Genomic DNA, 26,264 nt, shown 5'->3' on the forward strand with positions numbered 1-26,264 from the left:
ACAAAAAACAGTTACCAAAACAAGTTAGCTTAACAGCTAGCAATATTTCATGAAAATCAAATCTTGAGATCTGAGAAAGGTTTTTCCTCTCTCCACATACTTTGGCATTGTGCTGGGATAATACAAAGCATTCAGATTTGCTGAGCACCTTTAGCATCTTGAGGCCCTTTCTGAGGTCTAGACAGAACATCCTTTTTCTAGGTTGTCTCATTGGAAGACTGGCACTTACTTGTCTATGGGTAGGTCCAGCATATAAGGTATACTTCAAAGAACAGACTGTTTTCCTAGTGCAGATTAGATTTACATTTTCTAACACTCTTAAACCTCAAATTTCATCCTCAATAGCTTCGTTCTTGGAAGTCAAGATTCTGATAAGCAAAATACGTTTTTGTCTGTATTAAGGGAAATCTTCGTTTTCCTCGCTTCTGTTTTTGTCAGGAAAAGCTCATAATCTAATCAGTATTTACTAAAAAACGCGGTCTTCCCCTCAGACAGAAATAACATTGTGATATTAAAACGTAATGACTTTAACATGGCTTAAAAACAGGTGTAGTAAATACCTAATTTCATATCCTTAGTAACTAACTATATACACATCTGTATTTCAAATGCAAGCACAGCGTCTGCTAGGCATCCCGAACCTGAGCATAACTGAGTCACCATTTGGCTGTAATTGTAGCTTAACTGATTGATTGCCATTTAGGTGATGTCTTGAGGAGACCCTCTGCAACTTACATTCCTAACCACTGTATTGCATGCAGCAACTCACAGGTGTGCAGTGGTATCACAAGTGTTGCAGATGAGTGTTAAATCAGCTCCACACAGTAGTTATAAAATCACATGTAGGACATTAACACTGTAGACAGTGCTGTGGTGCTGTCTGAATGTTGCTTCGGCACTGCTGTTTGCAGAACATTGTGCGCCTGTTCATGTTAGGACTAACAGTGCTGCTGGGAGTTATCACAGTACCTAAAAACAAGGAGAAAGTGACTGCAGCTACCACACTGTGAGCACAACTCGGTGCAGGCGTTAGTGTGTGTATTCCAGCACAGAACAAAGCCCCAAAACGCATTATGTGCATTTTTAGCGTTGTAGCATTTAGATTTGAGCACGAGGGAATCGAGTCAGTTTGGTTTAAATATGTAGTAAGGCCTGTAACACCTACCCTCACTTTATCTTCATTTAAAGCAAACACTTGCAAGGGATTTGTGAAGGAAGCAGGGCAGGAAGTCCTAAAGAGCAATCACAGTTCACGTTTTACAGTTCAGAACTAAGATAAAGCTTTGAAAGAACTCGAGCCTTCTGTTGCTGTGGTCACTGTTCACGAACAATTTGTGCTTTTTTGTGTAACCACACCAAATCCGCGCGTGCCTTACGCCCTCAGGATCCTTCCATCGCTCACTTAGAAACAGTTGCTTCGGCCCTATACAAATACAGATGCAGGGAGTATACACGTTTGGATCCCTCCCGCAGCGAGTACGCTCGTTTTGCTACCAGTTAACGCTCCTATTTCAGCGAGGGGGTGGACTACCTCCAGAAGCCCCTTCCTGCCCCCGCGGTTCTGTGACGCTAAGAAACACTACAACCATCTAAAGCAGGCCGGAGCGCCGAGCTCCAGGCGGGCGCTCCATAGGAGGCGGGCGCTCCATAGGGAGGTGCCCGCGCAGCAGCGCCTCCCGGCACGAGCTGCGGTATCCTTCCGCCCGTCCCATGCCGCCCCGCGCTAGCCGCCCTCCCCGCCCGTTTCATTGACAGCTTTGAAACCAACATTCCGAAAAGCGACGAAACGGCCGCTGCGACACAGTGGGCGCAGCCCGGCACCGCCTTCCGCGGGAGAAGCGAGCTGCCGAGGGATGCCCCTCACGGGCCGTGCCGAACGCACCGCAGAGCGCGCCGCCGATAGAGGCGACATTGCCGAAACGGCTCCCGGCGCGCCTCGCGAGTTGCGCGCGCAGCCGCCGCCCTGTGGCGCGGGGCGGGCGGTGGGAGGGGCGGCCGGGCGCTCATTTCCTCCTTGGGCGCCATTTTGTAGCGCAGAGAATCCGCAAATAAAGAGCGGGCGGGAGCGGCGCACGGGGACGTGCGAGTAAGGGGGACGCGGCGGCGGCGGCGCCGGCTGCGGAGCGGCGAGCCCGGCGGAGCCAGCGGCGGGCGCGGAGGCGGCGGGCGACGCGAGCGGCGGCGACGGCGTTCGGGCCTCGATGTGACGGGTGCGGCCCAGGCGATAGAGTGCGCTGCTGAGAGAGCTGGGCCTCCCCACGGCCGTCGGGAGGTGAGTGGCCGCGGCGGCGGCGCCGCCGCTCCCCCGCTGTGGAGCGCCCTGCGGGCGGCGGCGGCGATCAGAGAACGGCACGCACCCAGAGGCCTGGCCCTCGTCTCAGGCGGGAGGGCAGCGGAAGCGCCTAGAGCCATTTTGTGCCGGGCCCGGCGCCCCGCGGGAGCCCCCGCCCTCCGAACCGCCGCGCCTCGGCGCCACTAGCACTGAGGGAGGCGGGCGGGGCCGGAGCGAGGGAGGGGGAGGATCGCGGGGTCTGCAGCTGCGGCGGGCCCGGGCCGCGGGGCTCCGCGCAGGAGGCGGGGCTGGGACTCGGCGAGGGGCGGGGGCGGGCGCGGGCGCCGAGGCGGTGTGAAGTCATCCGCGGAGCCTCGGCGTGAAGTGCGCGTGTGTGTGTGTGTGTGAGAGAGAGAGAGAGAGTGGGGGTGCTCATTTCTCTATTTCCCTTTTTTGCCGGAGCCCGGAAGCTTTGCAGGGGTTTCCCTACAACGCTCTTTTACATATCGTTAACGTAGTTGGCAGTTACTTTCAACTAGGAAAGCTGCAGCTCGCTCGCATCTAACGCTTAACTACTTAGCTTCTTGACTTCCTTTTTCTATCCAAACTCCCTGCTCGATAAGTGTAGTCAGTGAAAGCTGTGCAGGCTTGCAAAAGCTTTTTCTGTTTTGAACTATATGTGCTTAAATTGCCATAACAAACTCTGTTGAAATTCCATGAACACTCTGTTAATGCATTAAAATCAGACTATAATTTTAAACTGAGAAAACGTAGAGAGACCGAGGTGTAACAGCTGACGTTGCCCAAGCGATGGTGGGAGTGCTCAGCTGGGATGCCGTGGTTAAGTTGTTCATCATGTAAATGAACTTAAAAAAAAATGGTTATATGGAAGCATTGTTTTCTTTGTACTTTTTATTGTAGAAAATTACGTTTGATTGTGTTCTTGAAAAATGTTTCAGAAGCGTGTAGTGGAGATCAGCCCTTTTTCAGAGGGCAGATGAGTGACGAAAATGCTCATAATGCTTCCAGAAAACACCGAGTGTGATGGTAGAAGTTTGTTTTAGACCACTAATAAATTCCTGACCTCTTTATAAGTTGTTTTAGACCCCCAAGCATGCATGGGAGTTGGGAGATGACATTCATCCATACAGGAGAAGCACTGTTATCTCACTCTGTATATGCAGGCAACCTAAGTTTTCCAAGATAACTTGTTGAGTACTTTTAGTAAACTTTCTGTGGCAGTGTTTTTTATGTCTATCACTGTAAAAAATAAGTGATAGTAAGACTTAAGTTCTGTAATGCAGTTGCTGTAACTTCCTCAGTTTTTTTTGAAGTGAAGATGGCAGGAGGCACCATTATAAATGGTGGAGGTGTGAGTAGCCTGCTGTGCTGCTGCTGTAGAGAAATAAGTGTCAGGATCTTGTGCTTGCCCTGGAGATGCCAGGTGGCCCAGCCTTACAGAACTTAATTTTTCTCCACAGTTGTAGTATTTGACAATTATATTTGTGGTTATATAACACTATATACATTTCATGTTGGTGCAGAGATCACGAGCCAAGTGTTTGGGCAAGCTCATGTTTTTTTGTCATTTGCATGCTTCTGTTACTTTTTGCAGGACCATGCAGTTAAATGCTTGCATTATCTTCGCGTGATTTCATTGGTGATGCTGTTGTTTCAGTTCCCTTGAACATAGGAAGTTATGTTTCTGTCAGGGACTTGAATGCTGCTTAAGTTTTCAAGGCTGGTATTCCAAACGTGGAAGGAGTAAAAGATTCCTAAAAACACTTAGGAAAATTGTATTGGAAGTAATAGGTAACTTAAATACAGGGTCACTAGCATTCTCTTCTGAGTTATTCTGTATTAGTTTGAATGACTGAATTGAGCACCATCAGGTTTGTATTTAGCTTCTTGAATGTATTTAAGGTATGTTAGGTGGAACAGGAGCCTTGCCCAGAAATTAAAGCAAAATGAGCAAAGTGCCTCAGCACTGAGGAGTGGGGAGGAGAGGGCTTACTATCTTGGGGAAGCACTTCGGTGTCTGCCACAGGAAGCTTCCATTCATCAGTGAGATGCTTCTACTACATAGTTCTAGAGCCATTCCTGTGGATTCTGATGTCAGCTTCTATTTTATGAAGGGCTTAGCATCTGTTTTCTCTGCACTTTGCCTACTGTCTTGTTTGTTTTTTTAAACAATATTTGAAGGTTGTACTCTGTATTTGTCAGTAGTTGGTTAGTGTCAGTTGAAGCAGTTGCGCTTCATTTGGCATGTATTTGTGTTATTGCCAGTAATGGGGCCCCCTTAGGATTTGTAAGAGTTACATTAGTTCACTGGGTGCCTTTGTGAATATACCAAAGATGCTTTGTGCAAATCTTTCTGAGACTGTTTTTTTTAATTGAAAGGTATTGTTTTAGTGAAGCTGTGTTCATGACCAAGGATTTGACCATGTGCTTTTTCTGGTATATGTAATTTGCATCAGCTTTACAAACCTGTCAAAAGTATTTGCCACTTACTTTTGGAAGGCGAGTTGCAGAGATGCGTGGCTTCCTTGTTAAATATGCTTGTAGTACTGTATGTTTATGAGTTTTGTAGGCCTAATCTTTAAGGTTACCACTTACTTAAAAAAATCTCAATTTGCAGGTAAGGAAGCATGTCTAGTAACTCAGGGAAGTGTGAATATTTAACTTAGCACAAATGCAATCCTATTATGGTGCATACACACAAGGCAAATTGAATTTGATAGTGTACCCAAGCCATTAACTGACATACTACCTTCCCTAAAAATAGCCGTGAGGGTTTTTAAGTAACTGCTTAATATTTTTTGTCTGTAACAATTTTAAAAGTAATGCAAGAGTTGAAAACATAGTTTTAACATAGCCCAAACTTTATTGGCAATGTCTCCAAATCATTTGTGTTATTCTAAAATGGCAATAAAGTAGTAGTAAGAATTGCTTTTATAGCTGGTGTTAATCTCCTTTCTTGTAAAATGCTGCATTAAATAATTCTGGTCAAACAGGGAATGTCACTTTGCATGTATTGTTTAAATTAACGAAGTTTGATGTTTTGTTCTTAGTTAAGTAGGAAGAAAGATTACTGTTAGCATTTTTAAACACTAAAGAAACCTTTGGGTAACTTCTAGAAAGTCTGCTGACTTTGTATCTAGATAACAACAGTAAATGTGTCTTAGTTCTATTTTGTACTCTGGCTCTGTGTGGAGCCAATACTTCAGTAACCTAATATCAGAAACAGAGAAATTATGAGTTCAGGTGAAATTAAGAAACAAGTTAAGTAGAGGTGTCTGACTTATTGTTTCATACACAGTAGTACCTAAACTAAATAACACTTCTTTTCCTCCCCTTCAGAGTTCACAATGACGAATGAAGAGCCTCTCCCGAAGAAGGTAATTTTTTAAATATTTCTGACACCCCCTTCCCCTCCTGCTCCCAAGCGCAGTAGTTATGATAACTTGGTAAGTTGTGCTTCTACCTTTGTTCCACAGGTTCGCCTTAGTGAAGCAGATTTTAAGGTTTTGCCCAGAGATGAGCTTATCCTAAGGTAAAGCATCAGTTTTTTTCTTTGACAGCATTTCAGTGAATTCTTTATGGAAGGTGTATCCTACCCCTCCTGTTGTTTTCAGCTCTTGTTCTGAAAATCTGTAGCATTTTCACAATGCATCTTTTTTACTGTTTTCATACTCAGAAATGTTTTCATATATAGTTTGTGTCCTTCAGGAAAAAGTGTTTGCCCTGAAAGTGCTGAACAGTGTTTTCTAATCCAGAAGTAGGAGTTGTTTTTCCTTCGCTTGCAGCTGTAGAAGACAAAGCTGTGTACATTCCTTGCTAGAAAGAGAGTTATTTAAAAATATCAGAAAAAGTAAGCTACATACTTCTGCAGTGTTTTAGACCCTCCTGGTCCATGCAGTTTTCTTCTCAGCACATTCAGGTATTAACTTCATTTTTTACATTTTACTTTATCATGTGAAACTTGCACAAAGAAGAGCCCAGTTATGTTTTTCACCTTACTGAAAATTTAGAGCCACTATGAAAAACAGATCAGTGGTTCTGTTGTATAGACCACTTGATTAAAGAAACAGACCTAAGCCACAAGTATACAGAGCCTGTGTACCTGAGTTTCCTGATTGATAAACAAGAAACTAATTCAACGAGTAATCCGTAGGTCATTTATTTATCTCCTAGAGTAGTTTGTGCATTTGGAAAAGCTTTAGCTCTTGTTTTGTACATTGTGAGTTATTTGCGTTATTGCGGTCTCTTGAGTTGGTTATATATTGCCATTTCATAGATGAGTTTTAAAGACTAAACTGTATAGAAACATGAGGATATTGGTACTACACAGCTTGTCCCTCTTCTGCTGGAGTGATATTTTATTCCACTAGGGTCAGTGTTAGTTGTTCTTTGTTTCAGACTGGTCTCTGGCTTCATCTACTCCCAATATCTTTTTGATAGTGAAGAGTAAGGTGTTACATAGTAGAAAGATGCTGCTCTGGTGTTGGGTGGTTTAGGTCTTGGGAGCCTTGAACAGAAACTTCTGTTCTCAAGAATGTCTCTGGGAATGTTTTTGATTACTTTCTGCCATAGAAGAAATTTATTTCTGTTTATTGAAAGGAGAATATGGTTGGAATCTGCCCAAGGAGCTGAAGTATGTCAGCAAATAAATTGAACTGATGAAAAGAGGGGAGGGAATGGGCAGGAGGGAATGGTGACACCTTTGTTGCTGTTGTCTTCCTCTTAATGTAGACAAAACAACTTTTGTTCTCAGAAGGGTGTTACTGCTTTAAGGACGGTAACTGTCCTTACTTAAGTGCCACTGTGGGTATGTCCATTTTGTTTGCATTCAGCAGTCCTGCAATATTTTTTAACTTGATATGCATGTGAATGTTTTACACTAATGTTGCTTTTGTTTTTGGCTTTGTGTGAAGCTGGCAATTATTCCACTCCCTGCTAATACCGTTGGAATAAAATGTTATGCAATTATGCGTGGATCAATTTAATTAAAGGCATCTCCTCTGCTTTCAGGCGTAGAAAAACATGTTGACCCCTACCAGATCATTTTAAAATAAGATGGAGAGTGTTTTTATTTTTTTTCCCCACATTTCAATGGAGCAAAGGCTTTTAAAATAATGTGTGTCATCTGTGGTTTTCATCTTAGAGCTTGGTGCATTATCTCTGTGCAAGTTGCACTGTAAAGTGCACATATGAAAAGTACTGATGCTTTCTGTTACTTCCTGAGTGTTGTGTTGGAACTTCACAATTGTTTTCCACACAGCATGTAATTGAGGTTTGTTTGCTGTCACTTCCATTGACTGAAAGCAAGCAGGAGCAACAAGACATTGTCTGGCCTTTCTGGTCACTTACAGCTATGCTGTCACCTGCTTTATCTTCCCTTTCTCTTCAATGACACGGGCACTTAAATCCTTACCTCAATCTGTGAGGGAGGAAGAGCCAGGAACATGATAGCGAAGCACTCTCCGGATTGTAGCTAAAGAAACTTATCTCTGTTCCCTGGGTGGTTTAACTTATTGATCAGTATGTACAGTGTTGAAGTACCTATATTTACTCAAGTGGTGGATGAAATGCAGTGCTTTTACTGACTTGTACTCAATGTGGACATATACCCAGTCAGTTTTGGAACTGGGCTCAGTGCTGTTTATTCCTTCAACTTAGATTCAGAAATGTGCTCAAGAAATGTTTTGTTGGTATGCTTGCTAGATATTGTCTTAGTAAGCTTGTGATGTGTCAGGTATTTTTGTGGTTAAAGAATTGTAACTCCAAATTGAGTTGAAGAGGAATTGATCAACCTTCAGTGTGGGCCTGTGAGTGTGTTTGCTTATTTTTCAGAACATTGGTCATTTTTTTTAATAGGAATGAACTATTTGTTTCACATGGATAGTTATATATGTTAGAGCTTTTTATTTCATTTTCTGTTCTGATGCTTTTAGCTTAGTAGATCGTTTTAATGGTTTAAAAAGAGTACTAAATAATTGTACTAAATAATTGATTTTTTTCTTTGTAATTGTTAGCTTTTTGGTTTGCCTGAAGTGAGGTAAAAATCTGATCACTAGTACAGAGTTTGAGATCTGTAGTTGTACCAAAATGACTGAGACCACGCTTGTGTACAAAATAGAAGCAGCTTTAAGAGAAAACCTCTAATTTTTGGATGGCTTCATTGCTGGAGGAGTTCTCTCTGTGATGATCGCGGGTTTGTTCTGAACGGTTTCTTAAACCTTGGAGAGTAACTGTTGAAATATTCAGCAGGTTTTGTCTGTTGTGACAAAGTGTAAATAACTTTGCCTTCAGGGTCTCTTCTCTAGAGGAGTTGGTAGTCATGTAATTTGAAAAATGTGACGTTCTTATTCAGCCTATTTTATTTTCCAGAGCCTAGGACTTGTTGAGAGGTGGTCTGTAGAGATGTTAGCTCTGACTTGAATAGTGACTGCTGGCCACATGTTTTCTTTTTGATAGTGATCTGTTAAAACTTCTGTTTCAGGGCTTCAGTTTGCTCGCTTTGTCTAACTCCCGTTACTATCAAGGAGTTGCAGTACTGACAGAGCTGTTATTTTTAGGCTGTGAGAAATAACTCAGCAAAGTAATGCTGCATCTGTATTTGAAGACTGGCTTTATTCTGTCATGTAATTAATTCGTAGAAAATACCGGTTGTTTCTTTCTGTCTTTGCTCTTTAGTAGACTGTTTCCATTTCCATTTTTGAGGGTTGACATTGAGTTAATATTAAGCTTCCAGTGGTTGACCATGAAACCTTTGTTTCTGACCAAATGTGTTTTTAAGAGCAGTGAAGATGCTAAGTTTAAGGGTTCAGTGGGAGTGGTACTGCTCTCCTACAGGTCTTAAACGATCTAACCCATTTCTTATTCAGCTGAAGAGAGTTTTTTTTTTCTTTTACTGCTAGAAGGAAGAGATCTTCTGCATACCTTTGTGTTTCTCAGTGATGTGATTTCACATGCTGATATGCATCACGTGCTTCACAGGCATGTTTCTTGGGCTGCTTGTTTACTAAACCATTCAGATCTTACAGTTTGGAGGTAGTATTGTAGGTTAGGAGGTAGTTATAGCAGATCTGGCATAGAATGGTGGGGAGAAAGAGCGCAAGTTTGGAGGGAGGGAAGATAAGCCATCCCTTTCTCTAGTGGTAGAGTTTATTAGTTGAGCTTATTTAATCTTGTGGAATTTTAATGTTGAGAAGAAGACATACAGATAATAGTACTCTTGCCTCCCAAAACAAACAAAAAAAAAAAGACAACCCAAACAAACCCAATGTCAACAACCAAACAGGAGGAACCAAAACAAAAGCAGCCACAACAAACAGCAATGCACAGAGCTTGTTGATAAGACATGTCATGGTAAACTTTACTGTGGACTTAGCTATTGAATCAAATGCAATGCTATTTCTCAGTGTCAACTTTTCTGAATCTGGGTCATTTTAACGGCATACCTTTGAAGAGTTATTTAACTGGTTGACTGTTCAGTAAATATTGTCAGTATGGTCTTGCTTTAAATGAGGTGGAATAACTTCTTAACCTAGACTGAAAAATTGTAGCATAGTATTGAGATATATATATATTACTTCTACTTGCTATGCTGTACACGTGGCAACAGACATGTGGTGTTGTATTATACTTCTGTTACAGAATCCTGTTTGCAGTGTGCTTTGAGAATGTGAGGCTTCCTGAGCACTTAGCACAGATAACTATGTAATAAGCCATTGATTCTAATGTTTGTCAAAAATATTGGAAGTAGTTTTTAAGGTGTTCTTTATTACCACTTAACATTTACTACTCTTGTATTCTTCTGCAATGCAAAGTAGAGTTGTATTTTCCCATAGAATTGTCTTTTATTCAGTTGTGTAATTCTCTTGACATTTCTGATTTTTGTATAAATAAATAACCTAAAAGTTTAAATCGGATGCTTTGATTCTATCTATTAATAAATAGCTTCAGAAAAATATTTTTCTTTCTGTAATAGGTGGAAACAGTATGAAGCATATGTGCAAGCTTTGGAGGGCAAGTACACAGATCTTAATTGTAAGTTAGCAAAATTTCAAAACTGTGAGTTGCCTTAATGTTTTGAATGTTTGTGTAAAATAGAGTGGTCAAGTAATGTCATATTACTGTTCACTACAATGTCTTTTTTCTATTTTTTTAGAAAATACTCTATTTTTCCTAGTAAGAATGTTTAGACTTTTCCAACTGTTTAACGAACTTTTTTTTTGCCAATATTAAATGAATTCTAAAAGTTCTGCTTTTGCATCTGTGGAACCATCTATACATGGACTGTTAGGAAAACATGTCTACTTTTAGAATTCTTGCAACAGTGAAAGTTTCCCTCTATCAGAATATTGTTTGTGCTTTCAGTATTCTTACACAATTGTAAATCATTTGGGAGTGACAACAGTTCCTAGAGGTCAAGAGCTAAAATGAATACCCCACTGATTCTTTATCTGATTGAGTAATTTGAATTAGCAACTTAAATGTTGATTTTTGTTGTCTTTAAACTTTGGGCTGCACTTCAGTCTTTTGAAAGTGAGACTGTGGGAGAACTTCATCCTGCTCTCAAGAGAAGATCTGAATTGAAAATGACTGAATTGCTAGTCTGAAGTCAGTTTTAAAAGTTATGGGAGCAGTTTGAGACTCTTCTCCTGTCTTCTGTTCACCTTATTATTCGCCTTATCTATCTAAAATCTTGGTAGCAGTAATTCTGAAGGGGTTTACTTTTGTCAATCCAGACAGATGTTGTCTTACCTCTGATGTTAAATCTCTCATCTACTGCCACGTGTGCTTTGTTAATTAGTACTATTATATGCAACAACAGCAAATTAGAAATAATAGCTCTGAAGCAAGTTGTGACGTTTATAGTTTATATTTAAAGCAGGTCTAGTAGTTGTCTAAAAAATAAAAAAATACACACACAAAAAAGACCTTAATTATTCCAACTTTCAATCATTTTGTATTTGACAAGTAGCAGAATAAATATATTCTGCTTGCATGTATTCCAGTTCAGGTAACTTGAACAGTGGCTTTCTTTCATGTTTCGTATATTAACTTCTATGAATCTTCATAGATCAGAAGGCTATATGTGGCTGAACTGTCATTTCTGAAGTTCTCCACTAACTTACTGTTCCCTCTTAAGTGTTGAAGCCACTTTGAGAACTGATCCTATGTGGCACCATTCTACACACAGGATTTGTTACAGGTGTCAGAGTTCCTGACATTTTCACATCCCCAGTTTCACAATGCAAGCAATAGTGGTGAATGATGAGGCAGTTTAATTAATGAAAATTTAATTATTATATAAAGTGTGGAAACATTTTCAAGTTTTGTATTAAGTACCTAGATGTATTTAAAAAGAAACTTCATCAAGCTTTTCTAACACCTAGTGATACTTGGATCTTTTTATTTCTCCTCCTTAATATTTGGTTAATTGAACTCCTTGCTGCCTATGAATTTGGCTTTGTTTTTTAAGATGTCTTTAAAAAAATCCTTGTGAAAGGATGCATTAAAACCTAGGCTTTTTGTGTTAATTTTATCAGCTAATGATGTGACAGGATTGAGAGAATCTGAAGAGAAATTGAAACAGCAACAGCAAGAATCTGCCCGAAGAGAAAATATTCTTGTCATGAGGCTGGCAACTAAAGAACAGGAGATGCAAGAGTGTACTGTAAGTATTTAGAAATGTGTTTTAAGAGTCTTACAGGAGTTGATGGAGAGTACTTGTGCTGTGCTTTTCATACATCTGTAACATTATAGTTTGTGATTAAAAAAAATGGCAGGGTACCAAATTAGTAAATAACATTCTGTAAAGTGTTTTTTTTTATTTTTTAAAACATTGGTTATTTCAGTTGATTTTCAGCAGCATTTATGCTTGGAAGGGCATTGCAGTGCTTACTGTACATATGTGCCATAAATGTTACTTTTATCTATCTCTGCATGTGGGAAGAATTTGAAACCTGAGGATAAGATTCAGTATACTGGATTTTGTTCAGTTTTTCAGGCTGATGTATATGGTGGATCAGATAACTGTCTAATGCATCCATTTGTCTGGTTAGGGAGTCCTTTTGAAAGGAGTCAGATCTGCTTCTTGGGTTTCTAATTTTCTTTGGACCGAATGCTTTTGTTGCTGTTCTGTTTTCCCTCTCCTCTATTTCTGTTGGTTTTCTGTGATTTGTTTTGGTTTCTTGAAACTGCCTTTTGCCGATTCAGGGTTCACTAATGGTTTTGCATTATCTTCTTCATTTTCACCCTGCTTCTTCAACTAGCAGCTCCTGAGAGAGAGGATTGTAAAAAGCTTCTTAATGCTAGTTTTTGTAACATACCATGAGAGCTTCTCTTAGGAAGAATGTAAGCTTTCTGAAAAAACAGTAACTAGTTTTGTCGCTTTCCTGTTATTTCCTTCTTTTAGCCTTCCTTTTCTCCTGTAGGAGTCCTGAGCTGTCAGGTATTGCAAGTAGTGTAAGACTTCTCCCTGTACACTTCACTTTCCTAAGTCTGTAAGATGGTATACATTACTCTGTACTAAGTGTTTGTATGAAAAGAAACAATTGGAAGAGTAGAACTTACTTTGCAATGGTTAATTAAAAAGAAGTTAGATATCTCACTGGAGTTGAAAGGGACTTGTGGATATTGTCTGGTCTAATCTACCTGCTCAGAGCGGGGTCAGCTGGAACAGGTTACTTAAGAGCTAAGTCAGGTTTTCAGTACCTTCTGGAATGGAGACAGAATCTTTCTGGGCAGATTGTGCCACTGTTCAACCACCTTCTCAGTATAAAGCATTTTCTTATAGTTAAATGGAATTTCTTGTATTTCAATTTGTGCCCATTGCCTTCTGTCCTTTTCAGTGGGCATCACTGAGAAGAGCCTGGCTCCGTCTTCTTTACTCCCCCCACCAGGTATTTATGCATGTTGGTAAGATCCTCCCTCAGCCCTTTCTTCTCCAGGCTGAACAGTTCCAGCTCTCTCAGCCTCTGCTTGTATGTCAGATGCTTTGAGCTCTTCATTTTGTCCTTCATATAACCCTTCATTGGCTTCACCCTAGTATGCCCATATCTCTTACTGGGAAGCCCAGAACTGAACCCAGTGCTCCAGATGACTCACCAGCGCTGAGTAGAGATGAAGAATGGCCTCCTTCAACCTGCTGGCAGTGTTCCTCCTAATGTAGCCTGAGGTGAACACCCATGTAATTCAAAGAAGCATTGGAGGATTTCTTGGCTTGTATTGTCAGATGTTTTTTTCCCTGTAAAGTGGCAGTAGCAAAATAAATCATTACTTGTAAGCTGCAAAGCTAATCTATAAGTTGCTAAATCATTTGGTAGATGAAGAAAAACTAGCCACCATATCATAAATGAATGTTAGGTAGCACATCCATAGAATAACTTCCTTAACTTGTAGCACTTAGCTGTTTTGAAGTCCATATTTACATGCAAAATATTCTAGTGACACTGAGTTATCTGAAACTTTTTCAGTCACATTCAGTGTCTCTCTTGTCAAGTTTAACTAAAGGCAGTTATTTTCTGTATAATACCTAGTGATCATATTATTCTTAACATATTTGGTGGGGCGCTTGCTTTGTGTGAAAACTTAGCACATTCAAGTCTTGCAAATTTAAATGGAGAAAATCTAAAGTACTGTACCATATTCAAATAGTGGTAGTTTACAGACATGAGCAATTTTTGTGCTTCTGAAGGTGTATAAACAAGGTTTATAAACAAGATGTATAAATGCTATTAAAATTCAGTAGTTTAAATTGAGTGTTACAGGCTCTGTCTTGGTTACCTTTAATTTTTACCCTTTTTCCATTTTAAATACAAAGCACAGCAAATTCCTGTTAACTGACGGAAGTCACTTGTGTTCTTGAACCTTTGTTGACAAGTATGTCAACAGCAACTGCTGTTTATTATAACAACTTATTATAATATCAAATAAACGTGAAGGTAGTTGAGTGCATACTTCCTTTCTCTGTTGGGCTCTGTTTTGAGTCTGGTTGGCAGAGTGTGTGGATTTCTTCTGAGCTAGGAGCTTACAGAGTCTGATAGGTGTTGGCGACTTACTTTGTGTAATTCAGATTGACTACTTGAAGGACTACTTCGTGGTTTATGGATTTAATATTTCAAATACCCCACTGTAAACAGCTATTTTTTACCTTACTTTCCCTACCCCCCCAAAAAAGAAAGACTGGTAGTACAGAAGGACAGGTAAGGTATTGACTGTTGTCTGCAAAGAGCTTTTACGCGTTCAGCAGAGATAGAGATTGTTACTTTAGGGAAAGACTTTTAACCACTCCTCAGCTACTGCTTAGCTGCTGTAGCAGGCAGGTATTGGGAAGTGCTTGCTTCTCAGTGGTTTTTCTGTGGAACAGATAGCAATAATTAATGTAAACTTGTAGGTGAAGATGGATTGTAGTACTGTGAAAGTAAGTTAATAATCATTTACTTGTGGTTTAGGTTACAAACGTTTTTTTCTTCATGTTTCCTCCTTCCTGCTTTTTTTTCTGACACAAAGTATTATGCTTGCTTAGATGACTTGTACTTCTTGTCAAACAGTTGCTTTATGTTTATGTTCTTCATGTCGGAGTGTCTGTTCTTTGTGGATGTCTTTGGATAGCCTTGCTGAAGGGCTTCAGCTGTTTCGAGAAAGTAAGAGGCAGAGTTGAAAAAGAAGTCCACCCAAACTAAAATGCATGCAGCTTAATGCTGTCCTGTCTGGAATACTTCAGCATTCTCTTACCTTGGGTTAGAGCAGACAAGAAGAATATATAGTTACTGATTCTGCTTGTGAAAATTCCTCCCTGTTTGATCACCTAAGAGACCTCTCAAAAGTACCAGCAGCACTTCAGGAATGTGAACAGCCAATAGGTATTTTAGGTGCTTGTGTATGTTTGGAGCTCAAGCAGTTGACACAGTAGCCTGTAATTGAGTAGTTGGACCTGAATGCAGGCAGGCCTTTGCTCTTCACCTCTTGAACTCGGGAATATAGAGAGGAAGAAAGGCATGGTAGGGAATTTTAGGAAGTGAGAATGGGAGACGTGGACTGGCAAAGCAAGAAGGTAAATGGAATAAGGAGTTAGATTGGATTAGTAGGTGTGGATTTGTTTTAGTGGTGCAGTGGATCTGGGTAAATGACAAGTCTGGCAAGTGACAACTCTGGAGTTGCTACTGGAAAAAGTGGTTGTGGAGGTATGGATAAAACTGGACGCATAAATGATCTTTTAAGTTTGGGGACGGAGTAGACAAGAGTTGGTCATCTCAGGCAGACTTCTCCTACGCTGTTTCAGGAATGACAATTGAGGTACTGTACAGAGCCCACGCAAATTCTCCCTGCTTGGCCTAGTTATGTGAGCTGGAGATATCCAAATTATGTGCTTTAAATAATTGACACTGGACAGAATCATCTGGGTTGTATTGAGCTTTTTAGTTCTGGCCATAATTCTTTGTGCTAGTGATCCAAGGAATCTGGCATTACAAAAGGGAAAGAGCTAGGTCTGGGTAAGGCAAAGAATTACTTTTTTCTCAGTGATGCCTTTCTAGAAATGGATTGCAAAACTGTGTTACTGTAGGATAACATTGCCAGCTGGAGGAGTGTCTCTGCAGAGGTCAGTTAATAAAGTGGTTTCACTTTCTGCTAGCAGTAGCTCTCAGAGTGACAGATTGTTGAAATACTTCCAGTAGTGCAGACATCAGAAATGTGAGTGAGTTTAACAGTAAATTAAATAACTTAGTGAATGAGAGTCTGTGTGTTCAGTGAGGTGGAGTTTCTGTGGGGGGTGCAATGCTATACTAGAAATGTTAGGATAATCTTTATTTGGGCTTCCTTTTTATCAGTAGTATTTGTATTGATGGGTTCTTGACTTCTACATTTCTTGAAAGTTTTTTTTATTCAGTGCTTTACTCCTTTTCTGGGCACAGAGAAGTTTATCTACTTAAAACTGTTTAAAGAAGTTTGATCATTTCAAGTATTCTTGAGTAGCTAAGTATTTATATTTTGATAGTATCATGTGAATAAGAAGTCAGTTTAAACTATTTCATCTATTTCAGTAGCTTTGAAGTGGCATATATTTGAAAAAGAATCCAAGTATTGATGCTGTTCAATACATGAATTAAACCATGTCTTCCTAAGTAAGTGACTGAGGTTACTACTGCACATTTTTGTAATGAAACAGTATGTTTATACTTGCACTTTTCGTTTCACTGTTGTGTGGAAGCTTTCTGTGGAGGTGATTAGGCTGACTGCTATTGACTGTGCGGTGTTCTTAAGTAAAGCGAGCAGTGGGGGGAGGCTAACTCTTTCCTCAGTAATGCTGGTACTGACTTGTACTGTGCTCATTTTAACTGTTGCTGTCAACCTGGTCACAAGATTTGTCTGCAGCAGAAGACAAAACCCCTGACTTTGAACTAATGTTTCTTATTCAATCTTGTGTAAATTTACCTCTTGGTGACCAAGAAATGTGTAATATGAGGAGCATCAGAAATTCACCTTTCGAATGAATACTTTCTGTGCAGGTTGATGTGATTTTACTCACTGTCTGAATGAAGATTCAAGAAACTTTAAAAAATGCATTAATCAACTATAAGTACAATTAAGTTCTGATTAGTAAGCGCTATATTTAAAAATACAGTTACCAAAATTTCAGGAGTAAATATAAGGCTGTTCCTAGGGTTGTGCTTACTGCAAGAGAGCCAAATCAGTCTAAACTTATTTACTTGATGTGAATGGCTCTAAATGATTTTTTACCAAAAGGAAAAGGTGGAAACTTGCATCATAGCTACTGCACTTAAAATAAATAAATAGGTGTTTAGAAAGGCCTTTCAGTAGCTACGTAAAGATACTACATACCAACAGTAACCTCAGTGTTCTAGAATAACTTTCATTTAAGTTACATGGAAATTAGTCTTCTAAGCAGGCAACTCTTAGTATAAATATTTTTCTTTGAAAGTACACAAGCATTTTTAAAAGAAAGGGGGAACTATAATGTTCCAGTAATTCAGGCAATATAAAAAACAATTTGAAACCAAACAGAAAGAGATCAGCTTTGAAAGTAGTTTTGAAGGCCTTGGCAGGGTTGGGGTTGGGAAATTGGGTGAATGTGCTTACTTATAGGGCATAAGTGGGCAGAGGTTATTTTTTATCCCATCCTTAACAGGTTAGAGTGTTGTAAGAAGTCAAGTTTCCTCGATGTCGCTTTTGGAATAACTTTTTAATCCTACCTAAATAATCATAATTGTACTGAATTATGTATAAATAAACATCTTTTCTTATTTTGTGCAGAATCAGATTCAGTACCTCAAGCAAGTCCAGCAGCCTAGCGTTGCCCAACTGCGATCAACAATGGTGGACCCAGCCATCAACTTGTTTTTCCTAAAAATGAAAGGTGAACTGGAACAGACTAAAGACAAACTGGAACAAGCCCAAAATGAACTGAGTGCCTGGAAATTTACGCCTGATAGGTAAACAAAACAAATACTCCCCAGTCAAGACTTCCCTGACAGTCCCACTACGAGAATGCTATGGTGGGACAGCCAAGTACTCGTTTCCACACCAAGACTCAGACGTTTTGAGGCAAAAGCCACATTCTTATACTGTCCAGCTTGTAATGCTTAATGTAAAACTTATCAGATGAACCTTGTGTTTCAGCTTTTTTTCTCCCCCTTTGCTTCAGAGGCCTGACAGCGTCGGACTATTCTGAAGAAATTGCCATCTCCGAAAAAAAAATATTTTCTAGAACACGTAGACATTTGCAAAATTGTTCTATTTGAAGAAAATAGAGGGGAAAACAGAAGTCTTAAGTCTGTGGCACACTGTGTCTACAGACAGTTTGGAGGAAAGAACCTAGAGATTATAAATCATGAATTGAACATGTAAAATTCCCGTAAAATGTAGAAGTGGAATATGCTTCACTCTTAACCTTGAGCCTAGTGACTTAGAGGCACTAAGTCAGTTTTCCAATAAGACTGTGGACTTCCTGCTTGTTCACTGAACTGCTGGGTCAAAACTCGATGAGGTGAATTTTGCATTAAAGAGTTTACTTGCTAACCAGTTTTGAATAGCCATGACAGTGCTATTTGATATCACGTCAGTGGTAGTGTACACATTTGACTGTTAAGCATTTGGGCTCTGTGGCACTTGACGGAGCCCTTAAGTCAATGTTGCTAAATAATGAACTGTTCTGGATGGTTGGTAATGCTGTGGACGCCTCAAAATTAGGATTGTACAAGAACGTACATTCTATCTAATTGCAGGTTTGAAGTTGTTGGAAGCAGTATATATTTGATCACAACTAGTATGTGTAAGAAAAAGTAGTTGTGATAAGTTTTCGCTGCATGTTTTCATGCAGAAATGAGATTTTTTTTATCTTCTATATTAACTCATCTCATGCTCTATGCAGAAGGCACACAACGGCAGCTGTCTTCAGTGTTGGTGGGGTGTTTTTATTCCTTTGTACACCTGTTTTTTTTGTATTGCACTTCTATATAAAATGTGCCTTGAAATAGTTGTGATATATAGTTCAAGGAACACTATTGGTTATTGTTGTACTGTGAAACTCCTGGGATGAACGAGAATCAAACAGATTGTTGTTTCTGCATTGTCTCGTTCTCTGAATTAAAAAAAAAAAAAGACACTATTTTAACAAAGCACAATAAGTTAAATGCATGCATTTTTCCTTGGTGGAATCAGCGAAGGAACGTTTGCTACTCTGTTGATGCCTCTGTTCTGTTGTCCCAAGTTATTTGTAAGATTAGCAGTAGGGGACAGCTGAGAGTGCAGATCTGAGGTGTGTAAAGTGAAATGTGGATTTGATACAGCATTTGTATATTTTTTTATCTTGGCAAATTGAGCTCTAGTAAACTAAGGTTTTCTTTTTTTTTAAATCAGTTGGGTGATATTTTATGGTTGTCTGATTCTAGAAAATTCAGTTTTAAGTTGCAAAGAGATTCAGCTGTCACAGAAGGTGATGTATTCTCTTTGAATGATTTTAACTAAGGTAATGTTACGTATTTAAGTTAAAAGTATCACCTGTGCTTTAGATGGATTAATACGGGATTGAAGATTAGTGTACTTACACGGATTTATTCTTTTGCATGAGTAATGATTTAACAGCAAAGGAAAACATACAGAAAAACTTTTAAAACTGATTCATCTGGGATTATTTTGCTATAGCAGAGTCTAAGATTTTAATGATCTAGCATCAAAACAGAGGTAAGACTTGCATTATTAAACTGTTAATGTGTTTCCAAGGCATTTGTAAAGCTTACTATGTGTTGATAGATACATGCCATGTAGATTGCTTGTTTTACTTGGAGTTCAGACATGATTTAAATACCATTAAGTGCAGGTTGGTTGGCTTCATCAGGTTCTGACTCGTAAGCGTGTATACAACTGAGACACCAGTAACATAATAGTTTCTTTCAAGCAAAAGTATCAAATTTTTGTCATTTTGTAGTTATATTGTGCTTTAATATGCATCATATAATTTTAAGTCTCAGTGGTGTGAATGTGCCTTCTTCAATATGCAGTAGTTGGAGTAGAGAAGATTAAGATTTATTTCTTGGTATAGAATTGAAGCTATCTTCATAACTGGTTATGATTTTATTGAGTTTTTTAAAATATTTCTGAAAAGGAAAAAAAAGATTACTCATGTAAAACACTTACAGAATTTTAGATTCTTTGCCCTTCTTTCCCCAGTTGGTTTTAATTGTCCTTCCTTGTATGCAACCACTCTTATTTCATGATATCTGACCTAATATTTAAAAGAGCTGATGCTTCTATTCACATCACCAACTTGTGTGTTGTTAATATATTGACTGCAACTCTAAGCAGTACTAGTTCTGGATCTTAACCAAAGATAAGAGTGTACAGTATAATCCTTACAGTGCCTAGGAGGGAGAAACAGAAGGGCATGTGGTTGAGGGAATGGCTATGTTAAGCTATTTTAATCGTCATTACACGTACAATGTACATTTGAATTAAAAATCAGTAATATCATTTTTGCAAAAGCTTTATACAACAAACTAGCTTTTTGAAACTTAACCATTTGATTCCTACAGGTTTTGTTGCGTGTGTTCAAGTGGATTTGTGAAAACGATGCCAAGTTTAGTTGTAAAGCTAAGAGGAATTACTTTATAGTTACTGGATTTGATTTTCTTGCATGTGTTGTCTTCTGTGTAAATTGCAAGGGAAGGCTACTTGGTGCCTCGCTAATTCAGAACATCTGGAAAAAACTTGATGGCAAGAAATAGCATTATAGGTAACTATGCAAATTTCTATACAGGTAATAAATATTTTACAATAAATTTTACTATAAATATTTTGGCAGGAATTACGTGAAGGTATTAATGGGATTTTTAAAACTGTCCCAGTGTCCAGCTGCCTGGTATTTCTAATTCTGCAGATGACATTGTTTTGTGGAGAGAAAAAACAGTAAATGACTTCAGCACTGTGAACTTCTTAAACTTGCAGTGAATGATGAATACAGTAACAAGGATTTGCAAATGCCTAAAAATCAATACACGTCTGCCTTAAAGCTTGTGGGGTTCATCACATTTGGTCATCTCCAAAGTGGTCCTGCTTCTTTACACAGAACGAGCATCTCTAAGAAAACTTGCATCTTGTGTTACAATGGATTGTATTAGCTCAACACAGTTTAAACTTCAAGGACCCGACATTGGACATCACATCAAGAAAAAGAAACAGGTTGCTGCCTTTAGCAGAGTTGCAGGCTTCCAGGACCTTACTGCAGCCAGATTCCTTCTGGAGCAGCCCATCTGAAAGATTTGGGAGTGTCAGTTGGAAAATGTTCAGTGAGGCAGAGTTTGCAGGAATTGTTTAAGGCTTGAATGTTTAAAAGGTAGTTGATAAGAAAATTATTTAAAATTCTTTTTGTTGGTTGTATTGGTTGCAGTAGAAAAAGAACTATGGCTGTGAATTGCAGTAGTGGAAGTTTCCAGTTCCTTTTTTTAATCCTTAGAATTACTTTCTTTGTCAATTTAAGATAAAATGACCTTGCTTTTGGAAAGTAACGCAGATCCTGCCCTGGAATTCACAACAATGACTTATTTATTTAGCTACAGAGCTTATGCTTCTGTAGAAAAAGACAGCTTCATTACGTTGCTGAGCCTCATAAAATAACTGATTATGGTTGCTTATTCTGACTTTGGCCAACAGTTTTGAAGAACTTTTGAACTCTTATATGGAGTCAGACATATTGCCTATATATTAATTTGCATACTATTTCCTATAATGCTTTACAATACAATTTAATTCATGAAGATTAAAGATGTGATGTTACCTGTTCAGGAGAGAAAACCTTGACAGTTCAAAGTGCTTTTTTCTGCCCACTTTTCAAAGAAACTGGATATCCAAAAAAATCTATGATCTGAACCTGTTGCTCTAAATGAGTATTACAGCTTACTTCATTGCCTGCCAATTTTTAACTGCATTTTTCTTTATCCTCATCATGTAAGGTTTGTGTATCAAAAGGTGACTATCATGTATCATGAAACACTGTATACGACTGTCAGATACACAAATAGAGTTGAAAAGTAGACATGCAACTCTTCTAAACATTCTTTTGAATGTCTTAGCCTCCCAAAGACAAAAATGGATGTCACTTAAAAAAATTAACATTGTTTTTATTTTCTCTCATCTTTGTTCTTAGTTTTACTAGTATGATAAAGGAAGACTGTTAAGTAGTGAATTAAAAAATGGGCAAACTGAACTATTAATCTTTATAATTGCAAGGCACATCTTTAATCGCTTAAACTCAGTTGAAAATTAGCACATGCAAGGTTGTGCAGACTGATAATCCAGATGTTGGTATCAAAAAAGAGCAATGTTTGTTCATATCTGCAGTAATAAAACTTGCCTTCCACTTTATGGGACGCCGACAGAAGATCAACTGACTCTGGAACAGCATGTGGTAATACAGGGAGATTTTCTGCTATGGCAATTACGTTGAGACATAATGTTCTGTGAATTGTGACATGCAGAAATTGTCTCCTTTTTGTCTGTAATTGTGATTGAGGAAGATTACAGAAGGTTTTATATTCAATTTGTGATAGATTGGTTCTTTCCTTTGCAGCCAAACAGGCAAAAAGTTAATGGCGAAGTGTCGAATGCTTATCCAGGAGAATCAAGAGCTTGGAAGGCAGCTGTCCCAAGGACGTATTGCACAGCTTGAGGCAGAGTTGGCTTTACAGAAGAAATATAGTGAGGAACTTAAAAGCAGTCAGGATGGTAAGGGATTTTCTTAAGAAAATGGAAGTTGCCTTGCACTTCTGCTAGCTCAATTTTCTGATGATACGGATACTGTAAAACCTTTGCCAGAATTAAAGGGCAACGTCAAGTAAAATATGACTGTTGTAAGTCTATTGATAGCCTTAATTAAAAAAAAAATGCCACCAAAAACTATAGTACAGGCTAAACTTGACAATATTGGTGGGGTTTGCAGCTCCCGGTAACGCAGGATTTGAACATGAAGCTACTAGACTTCATAGGTCTTGCTATTTAATATGGGATATTAAGGTAAGCGTGCACTGAAAACAGAAAGCTTCTTGTTAACTGACTTGTTTTGAAATTACTTGAAGGGTAAAGAAATGTAAGAGTAAAAATGCAGTTTTTGATTAAATAACTCAGATTAATTGAAATGTTCCATTACTGTATTCATAGTCCAGATTTTACAGCATTGTGAACCTGAATTGAAATTAGCTGTGAACTCTGGCCTCTTGTACATTTTTTTAAATGGAGGGGAAATGCTAATGTTAAAAATCTTCAGCTGAGAGTTCAGTGTAGAGTCTGTGCTCCTTGAGATGCTTGATGAAAGTACTTGTAGTTGGTAGAAGGTTACACCTGATGATTACACTAAATCTTGAGAAAGCTAATTAATTAAAGACAGGTGTTTCACACCTTGCATCTGAAAGATAGCATGGATGTGAATTGACATTTATCTAATATGTCCTGCATTTTTAAGAGTGTTTTTTTTAAGTAGCTAAGTGGTTCTTGCTGTAGTGTTGTTGAAATAGTTACCCTTTTGCTTCTCAATTACTGTTTATAAATAAACTTACCTAGTTCATAACTGAAGCAAATATAGACATCTCTTTGAAGTTTTCTGCTCTTGAGTGCAGTGTAGTAAAGTAATTTTCAGATTTGTGACGTTCTTAGGCCCTAGCTTCTTCCACATATGAACAATGACTATGATATTCCTGATGTTTTTCAAGTGATTTTTTTTCCGTAGCAGTGGACTTTATAACTTTTACAATAGTAAGCAGTTTGCATGTTATTTGCTCAATTGCTTAAACATGCAGTTGAATTTGGGCTTCAGTGTTTATCTTTCAGGTCAAAATTCTTTCTGGTCCAAAATGCAGTCCCATTTGTAAAGGATTTTTTCTTTGTACATAAGTATTTTGTAGAATTAGGAACTTTTGTTGATAAGAAATCCAACAAAAGTTTACCTTTTCTCTTTGTGTTATGTTACACAGAATTAAATGTATAAAAAAGCAGTGAGCTGATGTTTCCTTAAAATGTGACTAATTTTTTTTGTCACAGAGTAGGTTTTTGTAATTATCAAGAACTATCATATGCATATGCAGCTTATGCTCACTTTTACAGTATTTCTGCAATGTCTTGCGCTTCAGTAAAATTAGTTATGTTAGAATCTTCTTGCAAAATACTAATTATTGGAATTGAGCTGCTTTCCATGAATCATCTTGTCCAGAAATTAGTTTCTTCTCACATATGCAAAGTTGTGGATATAAGAAGTATAGCTGATGGTTTAGCATCTCCTTCAGAGGCAGAGTATCAAAATGGTGTGCATATCTAATGATTGGAAAAGTTGGTTGAATAACTTCAGCGTAAAATGTTGCTAGAGGATTTAAATGTTCTTGTGTGAGATTCGAGCTGTATGTGGGTTATTAAGTATTTGCAACACATGTGTTTTCTTTACATAGAATTGAATGACTTCATCATCCAGCTTGATGAGGAGGTAGAGGGTATGCAGAGTACCATTCTAGTGCTTCAGCAGCAGTTGAAGGAGACTCGCCAGCAGTTGGCGCAGTACCAGCAGCAGCAGTCCCAGGCCTCCAACCCAGGTACCAGCAGGACTCCATCTTCCGAGCCTACAGACCAGGGAGAGGCTGTGGGTAAAGACTGCAGCCGTCTGGCTAACGGACCAAGCAATGGTAGCTCCTCCCATCAGCGGACGTCTGGGCCTGGATTTTATAGGGAGGGTAGCAGCACGGAAGATGACTTCCTGGCTTCTCCAGGGAATGGTAATAAGCTGTCCAACCACTCTGAAGATAGAACTGGTAGAGGAGGTGGTAGCTACATAAACCAACTCAGTACTGGGTATGAAAGTGTAGACTCTCCCACTGGCAGTGAAAACTCTCTCACTCACCATTCAAATGACACAGACTCCAATCATGATCCTCAGGAGGAGAAAACAGTAAGCATGAAAGGTAACAGAACTGCGGGTTCTCGGCATGTCCAGAATGGTTTGGACTCCAATGTAAATGTGCAGGGTTCAGTTTTGTAACATTTTTCTGCAGCATTTTTATACAGTGTCATTTAAATTGGGAGAGGATACTGTTCAGAAGCCGTTTAAATTAGTGCATACTTGTCACAATTTTTGCCTTTTTGTGGATTTCTTTTTGCTTCAATACCTCTGCCACTTTGGAAATTTTAACAGTTAATTACATTGAATGTTGCTAAGAGGACATTTGTGTAGCTCAAGTTATTTTTATATGAGTTAATGTGAAGTTGAAATGGAAGTTATTTCCATAAAGTATAACATAAATGATGTCTGTACAAATCTGTGTATATCTAGAACCTGTGCTGTGTAAGGGCATTCTTACTCATACTGTTATACTTAACACCACCTTCAAGATTTGTCATGATAACTGTGGGTTTATGACTGCCACGTTTGCCCAGTACAGTAGTTTTATCACTAAAAGATGGACTTGCTGAAGGAGTCCTTTAGTAGTTTCAGTGTTAATTACAGTTTTTCCCACCATACATCTGTGCATTTTCTCCTTAGGTGACCGAATGTTTATGAATTGTGTGCATAGTTACTCAGTTTTTAAGAACTGTTGTATCCTGTTTATGCATATTGCTCTGTGACTCCAATATTATCTTACCTGTACTGACCAAACCTAAATAAAGACTTTTAATAATGTAATTTCCTCATTGTTCTCCATTGGCTTACATGGCTCGCTTGTAGGCGGTGTTTTTTACAGTACATTTTTTTTTCCATTGAATTTGTTGCTGTGCCAATCCTATCTAATTCAGTTTATGCCAAGTACCTGTGCTTATAACTGTCATGTTAATTTCAGACCAGCCTTTTAGTATTCTACAGAGATTTTTTTTCATGGTTGGAAACTGGCTCTTATTAAAACCTAGGAAATATCTTGGAGGTAAATGTATGAATTAAATTATGACACTTCTAAGAGGTTGAAGTTCTTCAATGGATGGGATTCTTGTTTTTGAGTACTCTCCATGAGGGGAAGCTTAGTGAGCCGACTTTGCAGGTGGGGAAAAAACAAAGTACATTGCTAGTGAACAAAAGCAAGTTAGGAATTTCTCAGTACATGAATTTCTCGTGATTGTTTTGTCTACTAGTTTGTGGTGGCAGCAATAAGCAAGGTGATGAAGAGGGTACTGACTTGAGTAAGCGCTGTTCAAAGGGCAAATAAAAGTATTTAACTGTACTTTCAAGTAGACTTAAGTCTGTGGATTCAACATTTTCCCAACTGAGAATCCTGCAATTACCAGACAGCTGGTGCAGTTCTCGCATGTGACCACTAAGTAGTAAATTGCTTACAGTTTGTAGTTCACTTTGGAAGTGCTGAAACTGTTGTTTGGAAGCACTGTTTCTCTAAAGTTAGGAGATGTTTGGATGTAACCGATGTTTAGTTTAAATTGTAAATCATAGAAGGGTTTCCACGGTATTAAATGAGAACTAGCACCTGCAGTATTACTGTCCAAG

The 26,264-nt window shown here is 38.8% G+C and overlaps 1 protein-coding gene across 3 annotated transcripts; it reads left to right on the forward strand.

Annotated features, from left to right (window-relative positions):
- Positions 1-1,990: 1,990 nt before the first annotated feature.
- On the forward strand, positions 1,991-25,457 carry WTAP (WT1 associated protein). Of its 3 annotated transcripts, XM_065731446.1 has the most exons (9): positions 1,991-2,272; positions 5,633-5,670; positions 5,770-5,825; positions 10,266-10,324; positions 11,830-11,957; positions 13,135-13,185; positions 17,558-17,736; positions 22,368-22,522; positions 24,232-25,457. In XM_065731446.1, the coding sequence occupies exons 2-9, from the start codon at positions 5,641-5,643 to the stop codon at positions 24,813-24,815; spliced, it is 1,242 nt and encodes a 413-aa protein (XP_065587518.1). In that variant the 5' UTR covers positions 1,991-2,272; positions 5,633-5,640; the 3' UTR covers positions 24,816-25,457. The 3 variants fall into 3 exon arrangements, 2 of the variants coding, with proteins under 2 accessions (XP_065587518.1, XP_065587527.1); XM_065731455.1 differs by lacking the exon at positions 13,135-13,185 and having other exon boundaries at positions 1,993-2,272; XR_010621915.1 differs by lacking the exons at positions 13,135-13,185; positions 24,232-25,457 and having other exon boundaries at positions 17,558-18,290; positions 22,368-22,457.
- Positions 25,458-26,264: the final 807 nt, after the last annotated feature.

This window comes from Cyrtonyx montezumae, unplaced genomic scaffold, assembly GCF_038088225.1.
Source record: "Cyrtonyx montezumae isolate F1298 unplaced genomic scaffold, pur_monq_1.0 scaffold_0, whole genome shotgun sequence".
In the NCBI taxonomy this organism is placed as follows: Eukaryota; Metazoa; Chordata; class Aves; order Galliformes; family Odontophoridae; genus Cyrtonyx; species Cyrtonyx montezumae.

Bases quoted from the DNA above. Each gene is read 5' to 3' on its own strand.
- WTAP (XM_065731446.1), top strand. From the start codon at position 5,641: ATGACGAATGAAGAGCCTCTCCCGAAGAAG. The intron at 10,325-11,829 runs GTAAGTTAGCAA...TAATTTTATCAG, and splicing joins CAAGTACACAGATCTTAATT to CTAATGATGTGACAGGATTG. The intron at 22,523-24,231 runs GTAAGGGATTTT...TTCTTTACATAG, and splicing joins ACTTAAAAGCAGTCAGGATG to AATTGAATGACTTCATCATC.